Source organism: Brachycentrus maculatus, unplaced genomic scaffold (assembly GCF_059751285.1).
Source record: "Brachycentrus maculatus isolate JH-2025_06_01 unplaced genomic scaffold, ASM5975128v1 h1tg000311l, whole genome shotgun sequence".
In the NCBI taxonomy this organism is placed as follows: domain Eukaryota; kingdom Metazoa; phylum Arthropoda; class Insecta; order Trichoptera; family Brachycentridae; genus Brachycentrus; species Brachycentrus maculatus.
In genome coordinates, this window is record NW_028281061.1 from 65388 (window position 1) to 92539 (window position 27152).

The 27152-nt window shown below is 31.3% G+C and overlaps 1 protein-coding gene across 1 annotated transcript in view; it reads left to right on the forward strand.

The window, feature by feature from the left end:
- The first annotated feature begins 986 nt into the window (after nucleotides 1–986).
- The window catches only part of LOC148304540 (thrombospondin type-1 domain-containing protein 4-like), a 118022-nt gene continuing 91856 nt past the window's right edge, over nucleotides 987–27152 (forward strand). The window contains exon 1 of the mRNA XM_088268055.1: nucleotides 987–1046. Within this exon, the coding sequence (XP_088124181.1) occupies nucleotides 987–1046 (60 nt within the window). The remainder of the gene's footprint in view (nucleotides 1047–27152) is intronic.

The window sequence follows — 27152 nt, forward strand, 5'->3', positions numbered from 1 at the left end:
AATATCTTGGCTTATAATAAAAAATACGTCTAACATTGCCAGCCAAGAAGTAAAATTCCATATACGGTAGAAAATCTCTTTTTTTTATTATTAGAATTAACAACAGCAACAAATGTAAAACAAAACATCAAAAGATATACATTGAACAAGCCAATTATAGTTGACCACAGAAACATAAAAATCAGTACAAAATATTTAGTGTAGATCTAGCAAATAAACACGTATTTATGAGAGAAAATGTGTGTAAGAGGGTGTGTGTGTGTGTGTGTGTGTGTGTGTGTGTGTGTGTGCAGAGAAGCGTAGTTTTTAAAGATCCTGAGAGGACAATATGCTCACCATTCGACTTTTTTTTCTTCTTACCCTTATCTGACTCTTCTTCTTACACTTATCCGCACCCAATGGTGCATAGGGTACTGCATCATACAGAAACATTGTTGTTTTGATCGTTAAATACACGAAGGAAAGATGATCTCAAAAATAATATTAAACAAATTTTTCTCCTTTTCATTTTTATAATTTCTAATCGTAAAACGTTTCAAAATGTTTTTTTTTGATAAAAAGCACAATCAGTCAACAGCTCGAATTCTACGTATGTATGTATGTATGTATGTACAATATATAAATATATATATATATATATATATATATATATATATATATATATATATATATATATATATATATATATATATATATATATTTATATATATGTGTATATATATATATGTGTATATATATATATATATATATATATATATATATATATATATATATATATATATATATATATATATATATATATATATATATATATATATATATATATATTTATATATCTATATATATATCAGGACGTTATCTTTTTGTCTTCTAGCGACATATTATTTCTTTCACTCTAATAAACATGGAGTTATTACGAGGAGAGAGTGAGATAATTAGATTATTGCGTTTTCATTTGATCCAATTTCTGGCCTCTCGTTTATCAAATGACCGCCGTCAGTCGGCACTCGGTGGCGCGCTGGAAAGAACGTAGAATCTTTTGCTCTGTGAGTTGCGTAATACGATTTCCATACAAATAAGAACTGGGGTCTTTTGGCACCCCGCTTCGAATCACGTGTAATTTTTGGACGACAGTACGAGAAAGGTTAAACCAACCCCTATCCGCACAAGACCAAATAATGATAATCTTTTAAACACCAAAGCTTGTAATTTATCACCGAACCAATACTGACGGATTCCGCGTCCTTAAGTACCATAATCCCAACCCATAGAATAAGAAAAAACATCATTATGTCTCTTCAATGAATAATTATCTGTCCAAGGAAACTCGTTCTTATGTCTGGCAAATTAAGATTTTCACCCTCCTGACGCGAAGCTTACCAAGGAATGGATAAATCTAAATCCCTTTTCCCCCTAAAAGGATATAGCCTAGTAATTAATTTGGATTCTTTGAGAATAATCGATTACTTGACTAATTATTTTTTCTTACTTATTTTAATTACAATTCGGTCACCAGTTTTACTCAGTAATACGACATTAGCCTGTCGATAAATTATTTAAATATATATTTTTTAAATAAAGGGAATTAATGTGGGTGTATAATAAGAAGATGCATAAACGTGGAAGAGGCGTTGGATGTTTACATAGGCAGAGTGGTATGGCGTTCTATTCTCTCTGCTTACACTTGCGGGGAAATGGCATGATAGTTAGTTAGTTGGTAAAATACATACTCGCACATCGAAATATATCAGAACATTTTGTATATATGGATTTCACGCTGATTTGAAATTTAGCAGGCAGTAATTTCATATATATTTTTTTAACTTAAGTACAAAGGTACTACATAAGAGATTACTTTTCAACATACGGATATGGTAGAAATGTTCCATAAGTGAAAATAATGCTTTATCAATTCAGTTTAATGCACTCACATTGGGTGAAGGAAAAAGTATGAAAACGAATATACGAGTATAATTTACCTACATAATAATCGTATTATTCGTTCCTCTTCAAGGATTTTTATTTTACGAGTATTTTTTTAGTATCTTTTTGGCTCTTAGATAAACACTTGTATCTTAGAAGAATGTAATAACACAAAATAAGTATGTTTAATTTAAAATTTAATTGGTAAATATTATTTTTTCTTAAAATCTTGTACGACACGTGTTATAGATTCAGCATCATTAAACCGATTGTGCATTTCACGGAATTTTACTGTCCGGCACTTCGGTTTTAAAAAATAAAAGCGACTAAGACGGTTTAGCGTGATCGAATTTACACGCAACGTGTTCACGCACCGATCAAGAGCACAAATCCCAAGATAGATGGACAAAAGCACAAGCGTTTTATCACGCTAACTGAAGTGCCGGACGGTAAAATTCCTTGTAGTGCACAAACGCCCTTATGGTGCTTGATAATCATCGAAACGCGTGTCACAATAATTTTTTGGTAAAAATGGTGTGTACCAAGTAAAAAACCGACAATGTTACAAAAGAATCAAATAATGACATATTTTTCTTATTTTTCTTCCTCTTTATTTAGGACTATGTCTTGTCAATCTCAGATTCGCTCCTAGGAGGTAGAAGACCAGCTGTCTCCCCATCGTTTAGGTGGTCTTCCTGAGGGTCTGATGCCTCTTATGCTGCTGTCTACTGCTATTCTCACCACTCGATCCGAACTTTCTCTTCCCACACGATTTCTCCAGAAACGTCTTCCTTCTCTTCCCCATCGCACAACATATTCAACATCCCAGAGTTGTCTTATTTCAGAGTTTCTTACTCTGTCGCGAAGTGTGAGACATGCAATGGGTCGAAGAGTCTTCATTTCGGTTGTTTTTTTTCAGATTTTTTTTATTTTTGTTTCCAAGAATATGACATAAATTTTTATTCGTATTACCTGTCTGGGAGTGAGTTTTTGCAGACAAAACAGTATCTGGGGAGTGAGTTATTTTACTATTTTTTTTACTTTTTATAATTTCATATATCGTCCACTCCTTTCAAGAATGTCATAAATCAAAAATCGTCAATTTTCAGTTGTGCATGTTTTCGGAATGCCCAAAAAATTTACTATATCCCAGCAAAAGAGGCATATTTTTAACATAATATCTATCCGCTACAGGGCAAAAAGTGCTAGTTATTTTTCAATTATTTTTTTTAAATATACTAAATATTTTTCAAATGGAGAAAAAATCTTCAGATTTTACCTTAAAAGATCTGTTGCATAGTAAAAAGTTCAGTAACTGGCTTGGTTTTTATTTTTAATACGTTGTATTATATTTTTAAACTTGAAAAACGTTCCCCTGAAAAATCAAGTTTTTTGATTTATGACGTTCTTGAAAGGAGTGGGCGATATGATTTATTTGACTATGGTCAATACAAAACAAAATATTTTCTTGAATAAAAAATATATTTTTACCAGTAAACATGATTTTTATAAAAATTATCGACACATCGATAAACCATGTTATAACATGTTTTGATGTAAATCATGACATAAATGATGTTTTGTATCGGCCGTACATTTACGGCCATGCTCCTTTGCGGAAAGTTTGACATGGCCGTTCATGTACGGCTATACTCCCGGAAAGGTTAACGCAGGTTGAATATGAGAGGAAAATGGTTTGGAAATTTGTTTAGTTATTAAATTTGTGTTAATATCTCTTCCAAAATTTACCTGCGCAGATTTTTAACATATGTACTTTTTTCCGTTCTATGGATCCAGTTTCTTGGATTTTTTAAAATAAAAACCTCACTGCACCTTCTGAATATCCAACTCGACGGGATATTTCACAATTAGATATGATTTGTTGCGTCAATGTGATTATTTTGGATTTTATCGCAATCGACATTTGCTTTGCACTTCCCGTGATTGTTGTGTTATGTTCACTCAAACGCGGGTAAAACAAGACTGTTGAGACATTTTAAAATGTAAATTAAGGACACATAGTGTCCTTAATTTATCGAATGAGAGAAAGAGGTATCGGCAAAGAATTTCTTAGAAAAAGAGTTCAGTAAAGTGGTGCGGTAGCAGGTAAACTCGTATTTTTTTGTCTTGCGGTGTGCGCTTGTAATGGATGCAATGTGTGTATACGAATTCTTCCTTCACGTTCCTAATAATGCTCACCTATATTAACTGTCTTAAGTGTTTGGCCTTTTTTAGTGTCGATGAGGTTACGCAACGCCTCACTGGCCAGTGCTCCTACTGCAGATCCATCACGAGATGGACTCGCTTTTTCAAAATAAAACACCGAAGGTAGAGATGTGTGGTACAATACATTTCTTTGTAAGCGGCGAGTTAGCTAGTTTGAACTATACTCCGTTCACAATCAACCGGCACTTAAACCTTAAAAAATAATTTCATTAATTGATTCGGCAGTCACTTTGTGGTAAAACCTATGCATTTTTAATTAATGTTTTACTTCAACGTCCCAAGGACCCAACTCTAAAATTAACAATTAGCTTCACATCTTCTTCTTTGTGGTCTCAATCCTGCGGATTGGTTTGTAGCAACAGATGACATCTCTTTCACATACGGTGTTTGAAAATGATGCGGAATACATCGAAACACGTGTCACAGTAGATTTTAAGAAATAGCGGTATTTACTAAGTAAAACATTAATTTAAAAAAAAAATATTAATAACTCTCAGATTTCTCTTAAGCTAGATTTTTTTTGTTTAAATTATATTTGTCCCTTATTCACACCGTTTGTCCGCCTCCGTAATGGTCAGCACATTTACCTACCGCACTGGAGGTAGCAGTGATTTTTATAGCAGCGACACGATCGCTGCTTTGAATATCACCGCCACACTTCCGAGTCCAATGTAATGTTGAAATTTAAACGATTCCGGCTCGACTAATCGAAAAACTAATGCAAATGTCCAACTACGATCTTTCACTCGTCGATCAGCGAAGGATGTCGGATGACTCTAGACTAGAATCAAATATCAATCACTTAGTCGAGTACATTTATTTTTAGAGTACTTTTATTGTTTTCTTAATTTTTTAATTTTTTTTTTTTTTACAAAATTTTACGATCGTTTTTTTACAGGAGTAAAAAACTATACAAACATCATAAAATATGTTTTTTACCCAAATAAATATTTGCTATGTTCGTATTTTTTTTTAATACGTTGTTTTCCCTATTTGTAGGAGTAAAATTTTTTTATTTTTTTGACATCTCATCAAAGATGAAGAATAATATGGAAGTCTGGGCATTTACGGGGCTGACGACCACCATATGCTGGTTTGAGTGATCACTTTATTGACAACCACACTACTCAAATTATTGGTAGCTCTATATATATGAACCAATTTTGAAACATTGTTCTTGAATCACTAGAACTTCACTAGAGACATCTTTTGGTGAGATGGGAAGAAGCTTTTTATTGAACAGAAACTCTTTTATTAGTATGTGAGGTCCGAATCCTGGATTATAATCACACACATGAGAAACGCCAGAAAATATCATTTGTAAAAAACACACTCAAAAAGCTGTAAAAAAACATAAAAAAAGTATGGTCTTGTATTTTTTTTAACCCAAATAATAATCATAAGAACATCCACGGGGATGGACGAAGTGTGACCCAAGTCGCTGTTAAAAGAAGCGGTAGCTTATAAGTCACCGTCGCTGCCATACCGGTGCTTTAAAAGTCGCTGTAAAGTTCATCTCTAGTATATGCATAATGTGAATTGGTCGTTCGACGCGAATGGAGTACACCACACTTTTTACTGCCATTCTTTCGCTGACCCCGCTGAGCCCGATTTTTCGCTGACTCCGCAATGATTAAGAGCGCCAAGGGCCTAAGTCAAATTAATGACCCTTTAGCGGAGATTGAAAACAAAGAAAATTAGAGCGAAGTAGTAATCAATCACGAACTAGTTTTGGTTTTGACCGCCTCCTAACCGTTGGGCAGCGCTGTGTACAATTTAAGACTGAATAATTAATGATGGCCCCCGGTGTCAAGGTTTTACAACACTTTCTGAGGTACTTCGTGTTCGTTCAAAACGGTATTTTTTTTACTTGGTCCCTTGTTGTACTATACTCACGAATTAATGAAGAATTTATTTGTTTATTTCGTCCAGTTATATTGATGAAAAGATAATCAAGGTAATGATTTTTTAACAGTTTTAATTTTACTCAGTAAATATTACTATTTCTTACAATCTATTTTTACACCTGTTTCGATGCATTCATCTAACTCACGAATTACTTATGATTTTATTTATTAATTGAAAAAAATTAAGATATGTTTTTTTTCATAATTAAATTTTTACTCAGTAATATTACTATTTCTTAAATTATTTTTCCATACGTGTTTCGACGCATTCAGCAAACTCACCAATTTCAGTGGAATTTATTTTTTAATGTCGTTCAGTTACAACTGACTAAAAAAATCAAGATATATTTTTTTCCGTACGATTCAAATTATACTTAGTAAATAATACTATTAATTATTTATGTGTCGATTCATACAGCAAACGGACAAATTACTGTATAATTTATTTATTCATTTCATCCATAGAAAAAAATTTAGATGTTTGTTTTTTTTTCATTAAAATTTTACTCGGTAAATATTGTTTCTTCTTTACCCTTATTCACACCCAATGGTGCATAGGACACTGCATTGTATAGAAGCAGTGTTATATTGATCGTTTCTTACATGAAGGCAAGTTGATCTTTCCTGCGCTTCAGGGACCAGTCCAGGGTAGTATTAAATAAATATTAGAGTGAAAAATCATTAATATTTATTTTCAACCCCTGGGAATTGAACCGTGGACCTCCAGCATGATAGTTAAAACGCTGACCATTACACCATGGAGATAAAATCTATTGTAACACGTATTTCGAATTATTCAATTTCATTTTTCAGCCATAAATGAAAATCAAAATATATTTTATATAATTAGATTTACATCGGGTAGTATTTTTTATATTAGTTTTACTTGGTAAATTCCACTATTTCTTAAAACCTTTCGTGACACGTGTTTCGACGCATTTTGCATAATTTTCAAACACTGAATGAAAATCATGCGGAATTCTTTAAAACACATGTTCCAATAGCTTTTAAGATATTGTGGTGTTTTCCAGGTAATACTTACATTAAAAATGGATAGATATTACTACAAAGTGGCTGCCGAATCAATTGCATTATGAATACACTAAGTAGTTTATTTTAAATCAAATAGGGACTTATCGCCATCTTCATTAAGACTTAATAGCGTCTTCACAAGTATCTGTCAACGCTCCGCTGAGAATTAATGAATCCCGTGAAAATGGGATGATTACCTTACATTATTATCCTCTTAGAGGTTCACTAATTGGGAAATACCATCTCATACCGTGACACCAATATACGTGTCGGTCTTTGTTGACAGAAATGGAACACTCTATATAATCTAAATCTGGATAAATGCCCCTAGTACGTAAAATGTACAATTAGAAAGTTTATCAATAAAAAAATGTAATTTTTTGCCGTGGAAATATGGGTGTATATACGATGGCTTTTTGTTATTATTATAAAGTCGAGGTTTGTGGGGGAATATAGCGTCTTGGTTAGTCAGTTTGATAATGCAATATTTTTGATTTTTAACATAGACGAAAAAGAAAATGGAAGTCTGGGTATTTACACGGATTATGATATGACCTTACATATTTATATATATGTCATAATTGCAATATTCACCATTCTACCTGTAATTGACAACTACACTACTCATAATTTTGGAACTTATACATGTATCATTAATCTCACGACACTCAAGATCACTATGCCATGCCATTATCATATGCGGAGCCATCTATGGTGGAGTGAGAAAGCTTTTATTTAGAGATCTTTTTATTTGAATCTATGCATTATTTTTACATACCAGAAAACGCCTGAAATCGTGATTTTCAATTTTATACAAAATGTAAAATAACTTCTTAGTCTAAAAATCCCAGATTTTAAAAACAACAAAAATTTTACTTGGTAAAATTCGACTATTTTTGAAAATTTATTATGACACGGTTTCGATGCATTCCGCATAATTTTCAAACATCATTTCCAGACAATCGATAAATAATGCGGAACGCATCGAAACACGCATGACACAATGGATATATATATATATATATATATATATATATATATATATATATATATATATATATATATATATATATATATATATATATATATATATATATATATATATATATATATATATATATATATATATATATATATTTATATATATATAAATATATTTTTTTATTTATTAATTGATTGATTAAAAAACCAACTGAATATTTACGAAAAATAACAAAAAATAATAATAAAAAATCCAATTATAGGTTTTCACTCAAAAGTAATCTAAAAAACCTGTCATGTATAATATACGTATGTAAAACTATATAATATTATATTGTACATTTCTTTATCAAATAGTCAAATAGACATCAACAATATTTCTCTTAAACGTTTTAAAAGAAGCATCATTGATGTCTTTTCCATTAAACATTACATTTTAAGAAATAGTTGTATTTACCAAGTAAAACTTAAATTGAAAACCGATGTATTTATATTATTTTTTGACATCTCATCAAAGATGAAGAAGAATATGGAAGTCTGGGCATTTACGGGGCTGATAACCGTCATAGGCTGGTTTAAGTCACTTTACACACGTGTAACATTTACAAATTCTACCAATTATTGACAACCAAACCACTAAAATTCTTGGAAGCTCTATATATATGAACCAATTTTGAAACATTGTTCTTGAATCACTAGAACTTCAGTAGAGACATCTATTGGTGAGATGAAAAGAGGCTTTTTACTGAGCAGAAACTCTTTTATTAGTATGTGAGGTCCGAATCCTAGATTATAATCACACACATCAGAAACGCCAGAACATATCATTTTCATTTGTATCAAATAAGCTTATAATTTGACCAGATAATTTATTAACAAAATTTTGAGTGTGTTTGAAATACTTGTTCACAAATCTCTATTATCTCCAATTATAATCAAATAATATGAAAAATACTCCTATAATTGGATTTTTCTTATTATTTTATGTATTCTGTTTGAGGGTTATAACAATCCTGTGTGATGTAAGCCTAGATGATATTGAACCGGCGGTATGCATTCCACGCGCTGAGTTTATTTGCGAAATAATATTACAATTCTGCATTAAATCAATCGACCAGTCCATCACTTAATTCATCGCGTCGGAATGTATTTTTTTTCAGATGGGCATAAATATTTATCCGAGAATTTCATTCACAGAGTCAGTTGCGATAGCATTGAACCAGTTATCCGGTCGAGTTGGCTTTGGATCAAGAATTACAAGCGATATTGGCTCGATTCGAAACGGAGACTGACAAATTTCAAGAGAGTTTTCACGATTAGCGTGCACAGGACTCGAATGATGATTCCTCGAATGATGGGTAGCGAACAAACACTAATTTAAAATGGATAGATATTAAATTAAATGAGGATATTAAAAAAATGAATATTGTGGTTGTCATATATGGGTAGAATTGGTAAATGTTACACGTGTGTAACATTCAACATTGATTATTTAAATCAGCCTAAGACGGTCGTAAGCCCTGTAAATGCCCAAATTTCCATATTCTTCTGGATCTATGTTGAGATGTCAAAAAAATAATGTAAAAAAGCTATTTTCAATTAAGTTTTGTTGGGTTTAATTTTTAATTTTTTTATTTCATGGATACATACATTTTTATTATTTTTTACTATATGTATTACGGCTCTTTAGGCATGGCCTGTGTTGAGCCGAAATACTTACATTTGAACACATTTTTTAAAAATTATTATTATTTTTTAAATTAGTTTTTATATATTACATACAATAAAATAATTAAACCTGGACTTTAATTAATTCACTTACTGCCTTGTCCCTTCCAACGAGAAGCAACTATCGACGGACACTGTTCTTAAAGACATGATCAGTACTGGAATTCTTTATTTTTTTTTTATTTATTGACTTGGCGTTTAATTTGTAGAACTCCATTTTAATTTATGTATTAATTTAAAATCAAACACAGATTTTTTGAGTCTACTAAGTTGTATTTTATTAACAAAAAACACATAAAAAATTATATTGTGACAATTGTTTCGCCTTGTTAGGGCATTATCAAACGAATGTCATTCGTTTGATAATGCCCTAACAAGGCGAAACAATTGTCACAATATAATTTTTTATGTGTTTTTTGTTAATAAAATATAACTTAGTAGACTCAAAAAATCTGTGTTTGATTTAAAATTAATACAGGAATTCTTAATGGTTACGGGCAGCAAATTAAATGAATCAAAAGTAAATTATTTTATAAACAATGAAACTAAAGAAAATTTTCATTATTAACTGTCATTGAAGATAAATCTCGTTAAAGGATGTCTTAAAACAAAATGTATCTGTCAAGAACATAAGACATGTCCTACATAATTTTGGTTACGAGTTACGAATGGCCTATACATATAAATTGTGAAGTCTTAATATCAACCACCAGTTTATAATTATGAATTCAGAACGTGGGTGACTTGCCTTCCAAAATTGGGTTCAGGAATACTAAGAAAATTTATGACACACCCCGACGATATAAATAAATGTATATAAATGTTTATATTTATATTAATTTATATATAAATTTATATTATATGTATATATAAAAGATAGATCATATATCGCTCACTCCTTTTAACAACGTCATATATCAAAAAACTTGATTTTTCAGGAGATGTTTAAAAATATAATAATATGCATTAAAAATAAATATCAAGCCACTTATTGAACTTTTTGCTGTGCAACAGATCGTTTTAGGTAAAACCTGAATGTTTTTTCTGCATTTGAAAAATATTCAGTTTTATAAAAAAATAATTAAACAATACCTTTTCTTCAGAATGCAAAAACAATGCTTTATGCCCTGTAGCCGGTAAATATTAAGTGATAAATATGCCATTTTTACTAGGATATAGTACATTTTCTGGGCATTCCATAAACACGCACAACTAAAAATGGACGATTTTTGAAATATGACGTTTTTGAAAAGATTGAGCGATATAACAAACAGCAAAGTACCCTTTATGGTATTGCACATAGAACTGCAAGGTCCAAAACGCATCAGACAAAACCTACTTCCATTATCCATAAAGTAATTAAAAAATAAACTTTGTTTAAATGTTAAATATGAAGTTATTGGCAATGTCTGATTTTCGAGTTGTTAAAATTTATTGGCAATAAGGTGAACATCAAATTATTGGCAACGATTTCTAGCAATTAATTAGCAGTAAGGTGAACATCAAATTATAAACAATGTTTAAATATCAACTCCCACAAAAATATAGGTATATACATAAGCAATAAAGTGAACATCAAGTTATTGGCAACGTTTGAATTTCGATTCCTACAAATTTATTGGCAATGTTTGAATTTCGATTCCTAGTAATTTATGGGCAATAAGGTAAACATAAGATTATTGGCAACGTTTATATTTTGATTCCTAGAAATTTATTAGTAATTAGATGAACATCAAGTTATTGGCAACCGATGAATTTCGATTCCTGACAATTTATTGTCAATAAGGTACGTCTACAGTAACATTCCTCTCTGAGGGTCCTGCGTGAATTGGGAAATGTAATATCTCGTAAACTTAAACAATCATAATTAACCCTTCGACACCGAGTATTTATTAAAACCTACGTCTGCCGGAGAGTGTCCTGAAATCCGATATCCTGAATGGCCAACTTCCGGAGTGCCAATTTCCCGAGAGCTTTGCGAGATGCCGGTTAAGAAATTATACTCATAAGATTATTATATTTATGTTGGGAGAAAATTGAGAAAATCATGGTGTTCCATAGAGCGTATTTGCCAGAAATGCAAAGAAAATATCAAAATCCTAAGCAATCCGAACTCAGCTGTGCAAAATTATATAATTTTTATGATTGTAACAAATGTAAATTTCGAAACGAAATGCCAAAAAACGATTTCATGTGTTTTTTCTGATTTTCCAAAACTTGTGTAATAATATGATTTATATATAAATATAACAATATGAGACGACTAAAATATAAATATAAAGACAACTAGTTTCGAAAAATACAAATGTTATCAAAAACCAGTTTAAAAAAACAGTTAAAACGTTATTCGTACTAATATATGCGAACATCTTAAGCGCCAATTCCAATATTTAAATGCTAGGTTAGTATAATAACTATGTAATTATTCTTTTCTTAATTTTTAAGTCAATTTGTGATATCGCTCACTCCTTTCAATAACGTCATATATAAAAAACTGTCAATTTTCATCTGTGTATATTTTCGGAATGCCCAGAAAATGTACGACATCTCAGCATATTTTTAACTTAATATTTACCGGCTACAGGGCGGAAAGTGTTGTTTTTGCATTTTTATGAAAAGGTATTGTTTAATTATTTTTTTGAATGTGCTTAATATTTTTCATATGGAGAAAAAACATTCATGTTTTACCTAAAAAGATGCACAGTTAAAAGTTCAATTGGTGGCTTGATTTTTGTTTTTAATACATTTTATTATATTTTTAAACTTTATAAACGATCTCATGTAAAATCAAGTTTTGTTTATTTATGACGTTGTTGAAAGGAGTGAGCCATATACCTATCCATTTTCATTATAAAGAAGCGTGCGTTCAAATAAAACTCAAATTTTTAAATGAATTTTTAAATTTTTTTTTAATTTTAAAGGTACTATTTTTTTAGTAATTTTTAGTGTATTAAATGTATCGAAACACGTGTAACAATAGATTTGAAGATTATTTACCAAGTAAAATTCGAACGAAAAAGCTTTTACTAAATCAGTATTTTTAAACCAGCCTTTATTTACTAAGCAAAATTTAATATCACATCGCTTCATAACCAGAGGTCAATATAAAATAACATTACATCTTTTACTTATCCAAGTCGATACCGTGATAATGGGCTTCAAAGTTGGAGGATAAATGTAGAAATAAATAACACTTGCAAAAGTTCACACCGTTATACTTATAAGGCCCAAACTTTGTTCGGAAAATGAACTTCAGAATGAGCAACTCTTGTTTGAAGGTTCTCTTCGCGCTAATCGAGGTTCGCTTGTGGACTTTAAGAGAAAAAAAGCAAGAGCTAGCAACATTAACTGTAGGCTATTAAATAGTTTGGAGCTGCGAATTATTTTGGAAACCGATCACTAAATGATGAATATTTAAAACAGTTGTTTTGTACTCAATCAAAAAAAAAGATTTTCATAAAAATCACATCTGGGTGTGTGTTGGCTATTTAGGCCCAGAATTCGTTAATTTTCTCTAAATCCAGGTTATATTTTACGTATTAAAAATTTTAAAAACCAAAACACCCAATATATGTAATTCTTTATAAAAAATCTTTCGTGAACAGAAATGCGACCTCTCCGGTGGTCTCCGGTGGAATGAATTCTGTTTTGCGAGTATCAGCTTAAACAGTTTGAAGCTGCCGAATATTTATGCAAACCGATCAGTTCACATTGCAAAGTTGATTTGTACTGAGTCTTATAACGGTTTTCGTAAAAATTATATCTGAATGCTCTTCATTATCGCGAAAAAAAAACACCGAAGATTTTTATTCTATCTTTTAATTTAAAGTAAAATACTTTGTAGTGTAGCAATTTTATGATTTGTTTGTAAGCTTGACATATCGAGAGATAATAATTTTTTTAATGTTCACACGATTCAGATCATTAAGTCGTTTATCCTACATATGTAAATAAATGAAAATTTGAAACTTGTTTGCCGATCGCTTTAAATTTTCGACACAACGATACATTCAAAAATATCTTTGAAAATTTAAATATAATTGTTCTATTTAATTCATATTTGAAGCACTAACTTTGTGATTTTCCATTTTATAATTAAAATATAACTTTGTTTTAAAATCACCATAAGTATTTTATTATAACTTAATAGGAATGTCTACCGATTTCGAAGTAAACCTCTTCTTTATCAAGACTGATTAAGTATTAATCAGTTTTGATAAAGAAGCGGTTAGCTTCGAAACCGGTAGACATTATAATTAAGTTATAATAAAATATTTAAAGTGATTTTAAAACAAAGTAATTAAAATGTAATTGTCCGCCTCCGTAGTGTAATGGTCAGCACGCTTGGCTACCGTTCTAGAGGTCCCGGGTTCGATTCCCAAGGGGGTAAAATAAATAGTGGCGATTTTTTCACTGATATATTTATTTAAAATTACCATGGACTGGTACCTGAAGCGGAGGGCTGATCACCTTTCCTTCATGTATAAACGATCAAGATAACACTGCGTTTATATGACGCAGTGCCCTATGCACCACTTGGGTGCGGACAAGGGTTTAATTTTTATTTTTATTTAATTGTTCGTTTGTTTGAAAATCTTAACAATAAAATACAATTTAGTAGAATCAAAAAATCAGTGCTTGATTTTAACATCAACATATAAATTAAAATGAAGTTCTACAAATTAAACGCCAAATCTACAAATAAATATATTTAGCTATTATTGAATTGTACAAGTTTTTGGTTGACTCTACTGAAAAAAATACTTATTTAGTATTTTACAAATGACTCGTTTTTTCTGAATTTACTGAAATGCGGTGTACCTAGTAAGGCGGTTTTTAATCCTATACGTAATATACGAATTACGAATCCTTACCCTTGTGTATATTATATATGAAGGATAATCGAAATTCGTTTGTAATCTCCAATCCATTTAACCCCGAGAGACTTGTATAAAGGATTTGTGTGTTTAGTATATTACTTCCGTATTTTATTTTTCCTTTCAAGTACATCTATTTTATTATTATTATTATGAAATCCCTTATCAAGCAAAAATGAAAATACCTTAATAACAATAGGATTGGTTTTTCGAGAGGTCACTAAATATCTTATTATACCAAGAAGAAATATAATAATATACGTATTTAAAATATGTATACTTATTTTTTCTAACCCTTATCAGCACCCAATGTTGCATAGGGCACTGCATCGTACTGACGCGGTGTTATCTTAATCGTTACTTACATGAAGGCAAGGTGATCACTCCTACGCTTCAGGGACTAATCCAGAATAACATTAAATAAATATTAGAGTGTGAAATCTAAAAAAAAAAATTAACATTCCTCCCCCAGTACGGTAGCCCAGCGTGCTGACCATTACACAAAGAAGGCGGAAATATATATATGAAAATATACATCCAAAATAGTGTGTATTGGGGCATTTAATCATGGGTAAAATGGTGAATGTTATACGTGTATAAAGTAATCACTTAAACCAGCCTATAACAGGTAGTAAATGCCTTGCGAATACCCAGACTTCCATTTTCTTCTCCGTCTGTGTTGAGATTTCAATAAATAAAAAGCTCTCCGTATCATTCATCGTTCACTTTGGAGATTCTTCAAAATTAAGCAATGAGAATAAGTACTTAAGAAAATTATATATAATGATGTAGAAAAATTAAAGAATAACTCATCTCGTGACCTATAAAAAAAGAAACAAATTTTATGCTTATCTTCATATAAGTATGTATAATTTTTAACGAGAAATAACCTAAATATTTTAAGAAGAAAGTAGTATTTAATTTTAAAAAATCATAATAGTAGGTACTAGATACAAAGACAAAATAAGACTGACATTTTTGAAAAAAAAAACAGGGTCTTAAAATGGTATAATGTATAAGGATTTGAAAATGTATGATGAGATGCCTGAATGTATGAAGAACAAAAATTGTTTTAAAGAATTTAAAAACAAACGTTGTGTATACTGTAAGAATATGTAAATATATAATACATATGATGTGAGTTAAGTGTTAAAAAAAGTTTGTATTAAATGTAATACAAGCTAACTCAAAAAAATATTTTTTTGTAAAATGCCCATTCAAAACAGCATTCCGAATAACCATTCCCTCGTCAGGTCAACTACAGAATTTCGTGTTTACTCACGTACGAGCATTATATGAAACCCGATGAAGACATTCGCAGAGTTTATTTATTTAATTGCAATTCTACACGTCACCGTGACGAGTCGGAACAAACTGGATTGATATATTCTTCCAGATTATAATGTTGGCATTTCCACACATGTCCCTGTCTGCGAGTCCTGTACTGAAAGGCGCAACTCGATGTAATGGGCTTAGCGTACCGAGATAATTGACTCGGGTCTTCTGCAAGAAGTGAATAAAATGAGTAAACGACATTTCCGCTTCACGGTTGCGGAAATGCGCTCAAATAAACCAGCTGGATTTGTTTATCTACAATTACTTCCCTCTGGCGTGCATAAGACTTAAAAAGTAAAATTTCGTAGTTATGCAGTGCTTTTAATAAAGATTTTAGTAAGGTTAATTTATAAATTTCAATTTAAGTTTCACTTACAATCTTTTGTGTGTCCAAATACTTGTTCAGAAAATCTGTCTGATTGTTTGTCTGGTCAAATTATAAGCTTAAATAATAAAAATGAAAATGTTATTTTCTGGCGTTTCTCATGTGTGTGATTATAATCCAGGATTCGGACCTCACATACTAATATAAGAGTTTCTGCTTAGTAAAAAGCTTCTTTACATCTCACCAATACGGCTGTCCAAATTCAAAACACAGTAAGGGACATTTTTTGTAGTTCGTTTTTTTTGCATTTTTGGACTAAGTAGATTCTACTACAAAAAAAATGTCCCTTACTGTGTTTTGAATTTGGACAGCCGAATAGATGTCTCTAGTGAAGTTCTAGTGATTCAATAAAAAGGTTTCTAAATTGGTTCATATATACAGAACTTCCAAGAATTTGAGTAGTGCGGTTGTCAATAATGGGTAGAATTGGTGAATGTTACACGTGTGTAAAGTGATCACTTAAACCAGCCTATGACATATTATGAAAAGACAAAAAAACCTTGTTTTACATATAAATTATGAATAAAAAGTTGTATGCATCAAAAAGTTTGAGAATATAGCCAGCTTTATTTAGATTTACATTATATTAAGTGCTCCAAAATTCACGATGCAACGAAAGCACCTACTTCTGGTTCCAACATCGCATGAAACTTTGCGTTCAAAGGATAATACTTTTTTTACATTTTCAGACCCTGAAAGTGTTTTCATGGAATATGAGTAAATTTCACGAGGGTGTATTTTATACCGTCACCACATTTAATTTTAAAAGGTAAAATGTTAACAGTCAATTTGATCTCAGTTCATTTTATATTTTTTTCGAATAGGTGAGATTTATTCAGAAAAAAATTATATGTATTTTTCAGCAGAGAGAATAGAAACATTGAATTTATTAAGACATTTTTTGATGCGTACTGAAATATTTGATTTATAAGTATTTATTTAAAAATTTTGATATCTTAACACAGACGAAAAAGAATATAGAAGTCTGGGTAGTCCTGGTTCCAACCCTTATGTATATAAGTGAAGCATAGAGTTGGCAAAAGAAGGATGAAAGAAAGCAAACTGAATGCAGTCGAAATGCGATTCCTTAGACAAATGTGCGGCAAAACGACGTATAATAGATGTTCGAATGGTGAAATAAGGAAGGAATGCAAAGCAGAGATAAGCATTATCGATAAAATTAAGAAAGGTGTGTTGAGATGGTTTTGAAGTGTGAAATGTATGAGTGATGAAAAACCGATTAAACAAATTTATGAGGCAAATTTAGTTGGAAAAAGAAGCAGAGGAAGACAAAGAAAAACTTGGCAGAATCAGGTATCTCAAATATTTGAAGACGGCTGGTTCAGGAGCCAAAATAATCGGCGGGTATAAATGAGGGTATGCACGAATGTTAATAGGCGAAGAATGTTTGCAAATACTGGGTGGTATGGCGTCCAGCTCTCTCTGTCTATCCCTGCGGGTAAGCGGCGTGACGTTTAATTAGTTAGTTTAGATATTCTAGATAAAAATCATTCAAGAAAACGATTCCGTTGGCAATTTTTCAACCGTCTCTGAAACGAAGGCAAGATTTATGTACGACGCAGCTGTACCCTCCACCCTTATTAGAAGAAAAAAACAAAAAGCATAAACAAAATAAGCCATCTGCTGGTTGCCATTACCTCGGATCATCTCTCTCCATTTATCATGTTTCCTAAAAGTGTCGTATGTTTTCCGCGGGGGCTTATTTTCTATGGCGAAAAGAAAAATTTACGCAATTGTTTACGCAACACCGTTTGAAAGTTTAGAACTTTTCTAAGACTTTTTCTCAAAGCTGTTACTTTTGAAAAATATATGTCATCTGTCAATACTTGAAGCGGGATATTTGATAGCCTATCGGTCGAATGGTGACACGATATTGTAGATTCTACTTTAAATTTTACACGTAAGCAGGTAAATACTGACTGTACCGTAAAAAAAAATATTGCACATTTCGCTCACTCCTTTCAACAACGTCATATATCAAAAAACTTGATTTTTCACGAAATCGTTTTTAAAGTTTAAGAATATAATAAAATGTATTAAAAATAAATATCAAGCCATTTATTGAACTTTTTACTGTGCAACTGATCTTTTTAGTTAAAATCTGAAGGTTTTTTTCACCATTTCAAAAATATTTAGTATATTTCAAAAAATAATTAAACAATACCTTTTCTTCAAAATGCAAAAACAACACTTTCGGCCCTGTAGCGGGTAAATATTAAGTTACAAATATGCCACTTTTGCTGGGATATAGTACATTTTCTGGGCATTCCGAAAGCATGCACAACTGAAAATTGTCGATTTTTGATTTATGACGTTCTTGAAAGGAGTGAGCGATATGAGGAAACATGCTAAGCTTAATAAGCATTATCGATAAAATATTTTCAAGATTATATAAATGAAACTTGCATCCTTTTTCCTTTCCAACGTTGATATGATAAATATTTGCTGATCCTCAAATACCCGCAAGTAATAATATTGACATTGTAAGGAACGAGTAAGTATGGAGGCTCTCGGGCTATAATTATTGTCCCTTTACCTACGATCGACTTTAGTAGCCTTACTCTCGAGTTTATGGGCCAGTTTTTAATGAGCCACTTTACCGGACGATTAAAACCGACACTTAATCTCAAGTTTAATGTCATTTGTTATGATAACAATTACAGGCCACTCGCGCAAACATGTAATGACGGTTTTAAAATATATTTTTCTTTTCGTCTCCCACCGAAGTGGTTAGATCATTCGTCTACTGCTCACGAGGTTCCGAGTTCAATTTTTTATTGGATCTAAATGAAAAATACAGTTAAACACATATTTTTACCTTAAACTAGAAAGTTCAAAGAAATAAATAAAATAAAAATACTGGCATTCAAAATTTCACTGATGTTTGTACTCCTATAAAAAGTGTCACATTTTTTTAAAAAACTAATTCACCAAATTGTCATCATACCACTCCCAGCAGGGGTAGGTAGATAGAATAGAACACCACACCAATCTGTCTTTACAAACAATCTTCATCTCTTACATATTCATGCATCTCTTCATGCATATCTGCCGATTATTCCGACTCCTGATCTGACCACTTTCATGTGTGTATAATATTTGAAATACTTGATTTCCTAAATTTTCCTTTACTTTTATTACAAACAATACTTTCTTCATAAATTTGTTTTGCTGTTCTTTCTTCACACATTCGATTGACATGCCCAAACCATCTCAACACACCTTTCTTAATTTCATCGATAATGCTTATCTTAGCCTTGCATTCTTTCCTTATATCACCATTCGAACATCTATGGTACATCGTTTAACTGCACTGAGAGATCGCATGGCGACTGCATTCAGTCTATTTTACTATTTTTTGCTAACTCTATGCTTCACTTCCATACAAGGGTTAAAACCCTGACTTTAAAAAAAAACTTTTTTATTTTCTATTTTATATTCTAAAAACTTATATGGTTTTAAAATTGCTTAAACTTTCTATTTTACGAATTAAAACCTTTGACTGGTTTTGAAGCAAATGTATTTTTCTTTAAATAATACTTAGTTATTAATAAAGTTACATTAAGATATATATTTATATATTTTAACCTTCGACTGGTTTTGAAGCAAATATATTCTTCATCAAATAATAAGAAGTTATAATTAATTTATCAATAATCAAGATACCTAGTGATTTCATAACTTTTTAAGCTGTATGTTTAAGTTTAAGTTATAGGTTACTTTTTATGTAACATTTAATATTATTTATTATCGTATTTAACATTCTAGTTTTGAAATATTACTACGTGTAATTCAATAAATCGGTCTTTATTTTTTACTCCTCCGACCATATTTCTTGAACTTCAAAGATCCGGTTAACCCCGCGTCAGTCCAAGGTTCAACTGAACGTAAGATGACAAACCGGCCCGCGTAAGTCGATACGCGTAATAAGTAATAGCATGGAGCACGTGATGGCGGTGGCCGGTGAAGACGTGTAACGTGATGTTACCACCCAGGGGAGATCATTAATAGGGCGTGGTTGAAGTGTTACGGGCTGCAATGTGGGCTCCTGATCGCCAAGAGCCCTAACGCTTTCGAGCCCTGACTCGATCATAATTTAATACAAATTAATGAAACATAAAATATTATTTTTTGATATCTCAACAAAGAATATGGAAGTCTGGGCATTTACGGGGCTTACGACCGTCACAGGATGGTTTAAGTGATTAAGTGACTTTACATACGTGTAAAATTCTCCAATTCTACCCATAATTGACAATCACACTACCCAAATTCTTGGAAGTCGTAAATATATGATCCAATTTTGATACATTTTATTAACAATAGATTTTATTAACAACATTTTGAGTGTGTCCAATTAGTATTTGGACACTCAAAATGCTGAAACATAAAATATTATATTCCACTTTTCTAGTATACTCAATCATAATTTTATACAAATTAATAAATCAGATTATATTTCTTGGCCATTTTGTTGACTAAATTCAATCAAAATTTGATCTAAAAAAATATAAAAACCGAAATTATTTTTTAACCAATCTTTTACTACACTCAATCATTATTTTTAAAAATGATTTGACAACAATTTTTTTGACTACGTTTAATCATAATTTTACAAAAATAAAAATAAACTACTTTTTTACTACACTGAATCATAATTTTATTTTTAAAAAAATATATAACACAATACTTTTTTGTAATCACGTTTTTGGATTCACGCAGTAAAACACATCTAACAAAAAAAATATAAAAAAAAACAATATTCTGGAAGTAAATGGGTTAATCAACGAACGAACTTTGTTGATTTTAAATAAAAAATAAATGCATTTTTATTGAACTTCCACTATATTTTATAGTCTATTATGACACGTGTTTCGATGAATTCTGCATCATTGTATTTTTTTGTAACTAAATGTAATGTATCAAATAAATAAATAAGTAAAAACTTCTTTACGCTTTCTCCCAGATCGTCTTTTTGACGAATGGTGGCAATGGTGATACGATTACATTTTTTATTTATTTATTTTCTTTAGCCTTAGGCATTTCTACCTCTCGCTACAGCCTCCCGCTGAGATCCCTGTGCGAAGCTAAGCCGAACATATTACGTTATGCCCGGATTATAATCACACCGAAGGGGCATGATACCCGAGAAATATGAAGGGAGATGTTAATTCCTGATTTGTCGACTGCTCGGGACAACGTGAAGATATCGGATATGAAAGGAGAAAAAAATAGTATTAATATGTAAAACTAGTTACAAGATTTAAATCATAGGTTGTTTTGTTACACCAACTTTCTCTTTGGGGCTTAATATTTTAGTAGTTATATCTAGTGGTCTATTTAAATATAGACTATAAGGAAGTACTATCTTGCTACTGCTAAGAATTTCGTGAAAATTTATCCTTTATTTAACACACCCCTTACTGTGCATGAGATTCTAATTCATGGGCCAGAGGTGATTTCAGCTGCGTTGTTACCAATCGGTCAATTATCGGAATAGGCCAAAGAGGCTAGAAACAAAGATTTAAAAAAATACCACGAAATTTATACGAGAAAATGCTCTCCAGAAAACTATAAAGAGGATATTTTTAATTTAATGATTATTTCGTCTGATTCCCTCATTACAAGCCTTAGACTATACAATTACCAAAGAAACATATAAAACATTTCCCAAATGATGTTTTAAATTTACTAATTTCGCCATATATTTTGCTATATAATATGAATGAAAGTGATGACGACAGTTCGACATCATCATAAATCGCTCACTCCTTTCAAGAATGTCATAAATCAAAAAACTTGATTTTTCAGGAGAACGTTTTTAATGTTTTAAAATATAATACAATGTATTAAAAATAAATATCAAGCCACTTATTGAACTTTTTACTGTGCAACAGATCTTTTTAGGTACAACCTGAAGGTTTTTTCTCCATTTGAAAAATATTAAGTATATTTTAAAAAAAAATTAAACAATACCTTTTCTTCAAAATGCAAAAACAACACTTCCTGCCCTGTAGCTGGTAAATATTAAGTTAAAAATATGGCACTTTTGCTGGGATATAGTACATTTTCTGGGCATTCTGAAAACATGCACAACTGAAAATTGACGATCTTTGATTTATGACGCTCTTGAAAGGAGTGAGCGAAATGTGTTAAATTTTATATTTTAAATAATTTTTTGTGTTTAATTATTATTCCAAATTTTTAAATGCACTGTTTAATATTTTTTACATACCAAAATTAAAAAAAAACACGATTAAACTCTATAAAACACCAAAGAAATTATGTTGTTCAATTACTATTACCCGTAATTAATCAAGTTTAACCTGAAATATTGTATTAAAGACACCCAGATGAATTGTGTCCGATTTTCGAGTCGCCGCTTCACCGCAGGGGTAGGGAAAGAAAATATAACGCCACAACAATATTTATTTGCAAACAATTTTCGCCTCTTCCACTTTGTACATACCCGCTAATCATTCCGACCACTGACCCGATCACTTTCAAGTATTAGAATTACTAGATCATGCCAAGGTTTCCTCGGTATTCATCTGCTTATGTTTCCAACTACATTCGCCTCATATTTTTTTAAACTTTATATTTTGCCCAAATTTTTCTAAAATAATGTAAGTTTTGTCCGCCTCCGTAGTTTTATGGTCAGCACGCTCGGCTACCGTACTGGAGGTCCCGGGCTCGATTCCCAGGGGGGGTCAAATAAATATAAGTGATTTTTTCACTCTTATATTTATTCAATATTACCTTGGACTGGTACCGAAAGCGGAGGGCTGATAACCTTTCCGTCATGTGTTAACGATCAAGATAACACTGCGTTTATATGATGCAGTGCCCTATGCGCCATTGGGGTGCGGATAAGGGTTTGAATGGATGTTTCTAAAAACTAAAGCAAAAAAAAACATCATCCCTGATTCGTAAGGCATTAATGTGAGTTTTCGGATGCATCTTTAGTCGATTTAAGTGATCTTTTCATTTATCTTTATTTAAGAGATCCTTATTTTGAATTTTTGCAAAATCTTTCGCAAATTCATTCACACACTGGGAGACGCCTGAAAACATTATTCAAATCTGTATGGAGCTTATAATTTGACCAGTTATTTCATTCACAACATATTGGAAGTGTCCAAATCCTTGGTGCCAAATTAGGGTTCCTCCAATTAGAAGATATTTTTACATTTTTAATTAGTGTTTTACTTAGTAAATACCACTATTTCTTAAAATCTACTGTGACACGTGTTTTGATGCATTCCGCATCATTTTCAAACACCGTAATACGGTGTTTGAAAATGATGCGGAATGCATCGAAACACGTGTCACAGTAGATTTTAAGAAATAGTGGTATTTACTAAGTAAAACATTTTATTTATTGTTTCGGCATTAACTTTGTGGTAAGACATGTTACAATAATTAAAGAAAACACTTCGTTTTTTACCACTTGAGTTTTATTATAGACTACATGTTTCAGAAGTTAAACTTCCATCATTCAGGTCTGTATGTTATTATACAGACCTGAATGATGGAAGTTTAACTTCTGAAACATGTAGTCTATAATAAAACTCATGTGGTAAAAAACGAAGTGTTTTCTTTAAGTAAAACATTAATTAAAAATGAATAGATTTTACCACAAAGTGACTGCCGAATCAATTAATGATATTTTTACATTTTGACATCTCAATATACATGTAGATGAACAGTTTCTCCGTAGGTTTTGGACACACTCAAAATGTTGTGAACAATATATATGATACAAAATAACAAAGTACGATTCGATATCTATTCGATCAGAAGTATGTGTACGCATATCTATTTAGAAAGTGCATTTTAAACTGTTATTGAGTGTATGTAAACGATGTTCAATACACAAATCTCACGTGTCATTTATCAAGTGCTAGTACGTTGAATAAACGCAGCTTAAATCCGATAAAATCACTTGAGCCGCTCTTTCAAGAGGCGAAGATGATATAGATTCACCCTCAGTACATGATTCGATAACTTAAGTTGTAAGTATAACATAGTAAAGACATTCTTCATGGCGTGGTTTGAAAGGGCTTTTCTATCTCGAATAATCATAAGTCAACATGGCAAGGATTATATAATGAAGATGTAAGTACACACTTTCCACTGGAGCCGAGATCAGATGACTATCGTTGTGATACGCGTATCCCCGGTGCTTGCAGTACGTTGGGACTCTTGCTCACTCTAAGTTGACTCTAATGCGAGGACTTCAAATGCAGGGCTGTGCCTTTAAAGTTTTTCATTAGTAGATCAAACTGCAGAGTATACCGCGTTGCAACATACTCGTAGCATTACCTGAATCGGTCCGAATCAAATGCTGAATTTTTGTATTATTGACAATCCAAAATGAGCAACAAAATATTTAGATCTTATGTGTTAATCATGATACGATTTTTGTTATTTCTATTTATGAATGGCGAGATGTGGAAGAGGCGAAGATTGTTTTCAAATACAGATTAGTGTGGCGTATTATTCTCTCTACCTACCCCTGTGAGGAAACTGTGTGGTGGTAAGTTAGTTAGTTTATTTTTTAGTTTATGAAGAATCACATTCTTAATTAAACTTAATTTGTAATTTCAACCTATTGGTAAATAAAGAATCGGTTAATGTGAATGTAATAAATATTTTATTTTATAAATTAAAAAATACATACTTTAAAGAAATATCGCTTTACAATATGCAATTATTTACAATTTTACCAGTTTTTTTCTTTGAGGGTATACAATTTTATTTCTAAACGAATGTAATATTTAATGGACATAGATATACATTATAAACGTTTTTAAAATTAATATTTATTGTCGAGTTTCGGAGTTACATTTTTTTCATCCAGATTATGTAACAACACAATTCAAATCAAATATAGGTTAGTTCCAGTATGTTTTATTTTATTATTTTATTGCTTAATTCAAAAAGATTGTCAGTCGATATTGATATCGTGGTGTTTCTCTCGTTCGTAGAATTGTCGTTAACTTGAGCTTTGATCTTCCCTTTTCCCATGTTTCCTCCCAACAGTCCCTCTTCCAGGTATTTTGTAATTGGAACAATACAAGTAGGTACTTGTTTTGTAAAACTCGTATACTTATGTACAACTTGCTGTTTACTGATCTATTTAATTCCCAAATAAAATAAATTTAAAAGAATGTGCGCTATTCTGACATCCCTGTTATTGTTAAATAGAGAAAATAAATAATGGACATGAAATTATGCGTTATAAAGGATGGGAATGATTAGCTGAGGGACGGGATCTCCGATTACAGAATGTACGGGAGATGAAGACTTGCAGAAAACTATATAATTAAGTTCAATAATATTTCCTTTCGTCGTGTTCTAAAGCAAAGTTACGCAATCGGTGTACCAAGGAAATGTCAAGATAATCATATATTTACAAACGGTATTTTAAGGACATGACATTAACAAACAATATAATAAAAATCATAATGTTTTAAAAGAGATAAATGTAGATCTGGATGTAAAACAGTAGTAAATAGGAGAGTATTGACTACAATCAAAAGACTGAATAGATTCGAAATGCGTTTACTCGTTATCTGAAGAATACTAATATTTGTTTCAAAACCAGTCGAAGGTTACAATACAAATAAATATATTTTGATGTAACTTTATTTTAAGTAAGTATTGTTTGATGAAGAATATGTTTGCTTCAAAACCAGTCCTGGCTTCAACCTTTATATTTGCAAGTGAAGCATAAAGTTGTCGAAAAAGGATAAAAGTATACGAAATGCAGTCAAATGCGATATATGGAAAGATGGATATTGTTGTAGCCAAACGAAGCGCGAAACGTCTTAACAGACATACATATTTTTAAAGGAAATATTGAACTTTTTCAGATGTATTCCCTAGAGGTGAATGCAGCGCAATATTTTTATCCGTATTAAAATATGTATTTTTTTCGTTAGAGAATACGTCTGTTACAAATATTTTGCATTAAAAATGATATTTTACATCTCCAAGTTTTGTCTGTTCCATGTTTATCCTTAGTGACATGTTACACGTGAATATCTCTCGGGATATGGGGATGAAAAGCTCGCAACATTCATCCCTCTCACGTGCCAAATACCAACCCCAACTGTCAATTATTATAAAATATACAATTTGAACCCCAACTCACGTCAACTAAATTCATCATTACTTTCTGGTACACCGTTCGCCTTCGGAATGACTTGCCAAAAATTTGGTAAAAAATAAAAAATAAGACGCTGAAATTTGTTCTTCATACTTCAAATACTCGTATATACGTCTAACCAAATCTATACACATTATTAATTATAAAATAAAATTATAACTAAATAGTTTTTTGGTGAATGTTACACGTGTGTAAATGTAAATCACTTAAACCAGCCTATGACGGTCCTCAGCCTCGTAACTGCCCAGACTTTCATATTCTTTTTCATCTTTGATGAGATGTCAAAAAATAAGATTAAAATAACTCCTGTAATTGGAGAAAATCCAGATTTTGTGAACAAGTATTTGGACACACTCAAAATGTTGTAAAGAAAATTAAGTTGCGGGCTTTTGATCGTTGCGCCTTAAATACAACCTCAAGGGCGCTTACAAATTTGCAATTAATGTTTTTACGGTACAACCAGTATCTACATGCCTACGTGTAAAATATATGGTAGAATCTACAAAATCGTGTCACTGTTATGATCCCCCGCTGTAGGTCGATGAATGGGAGACCCATGATGG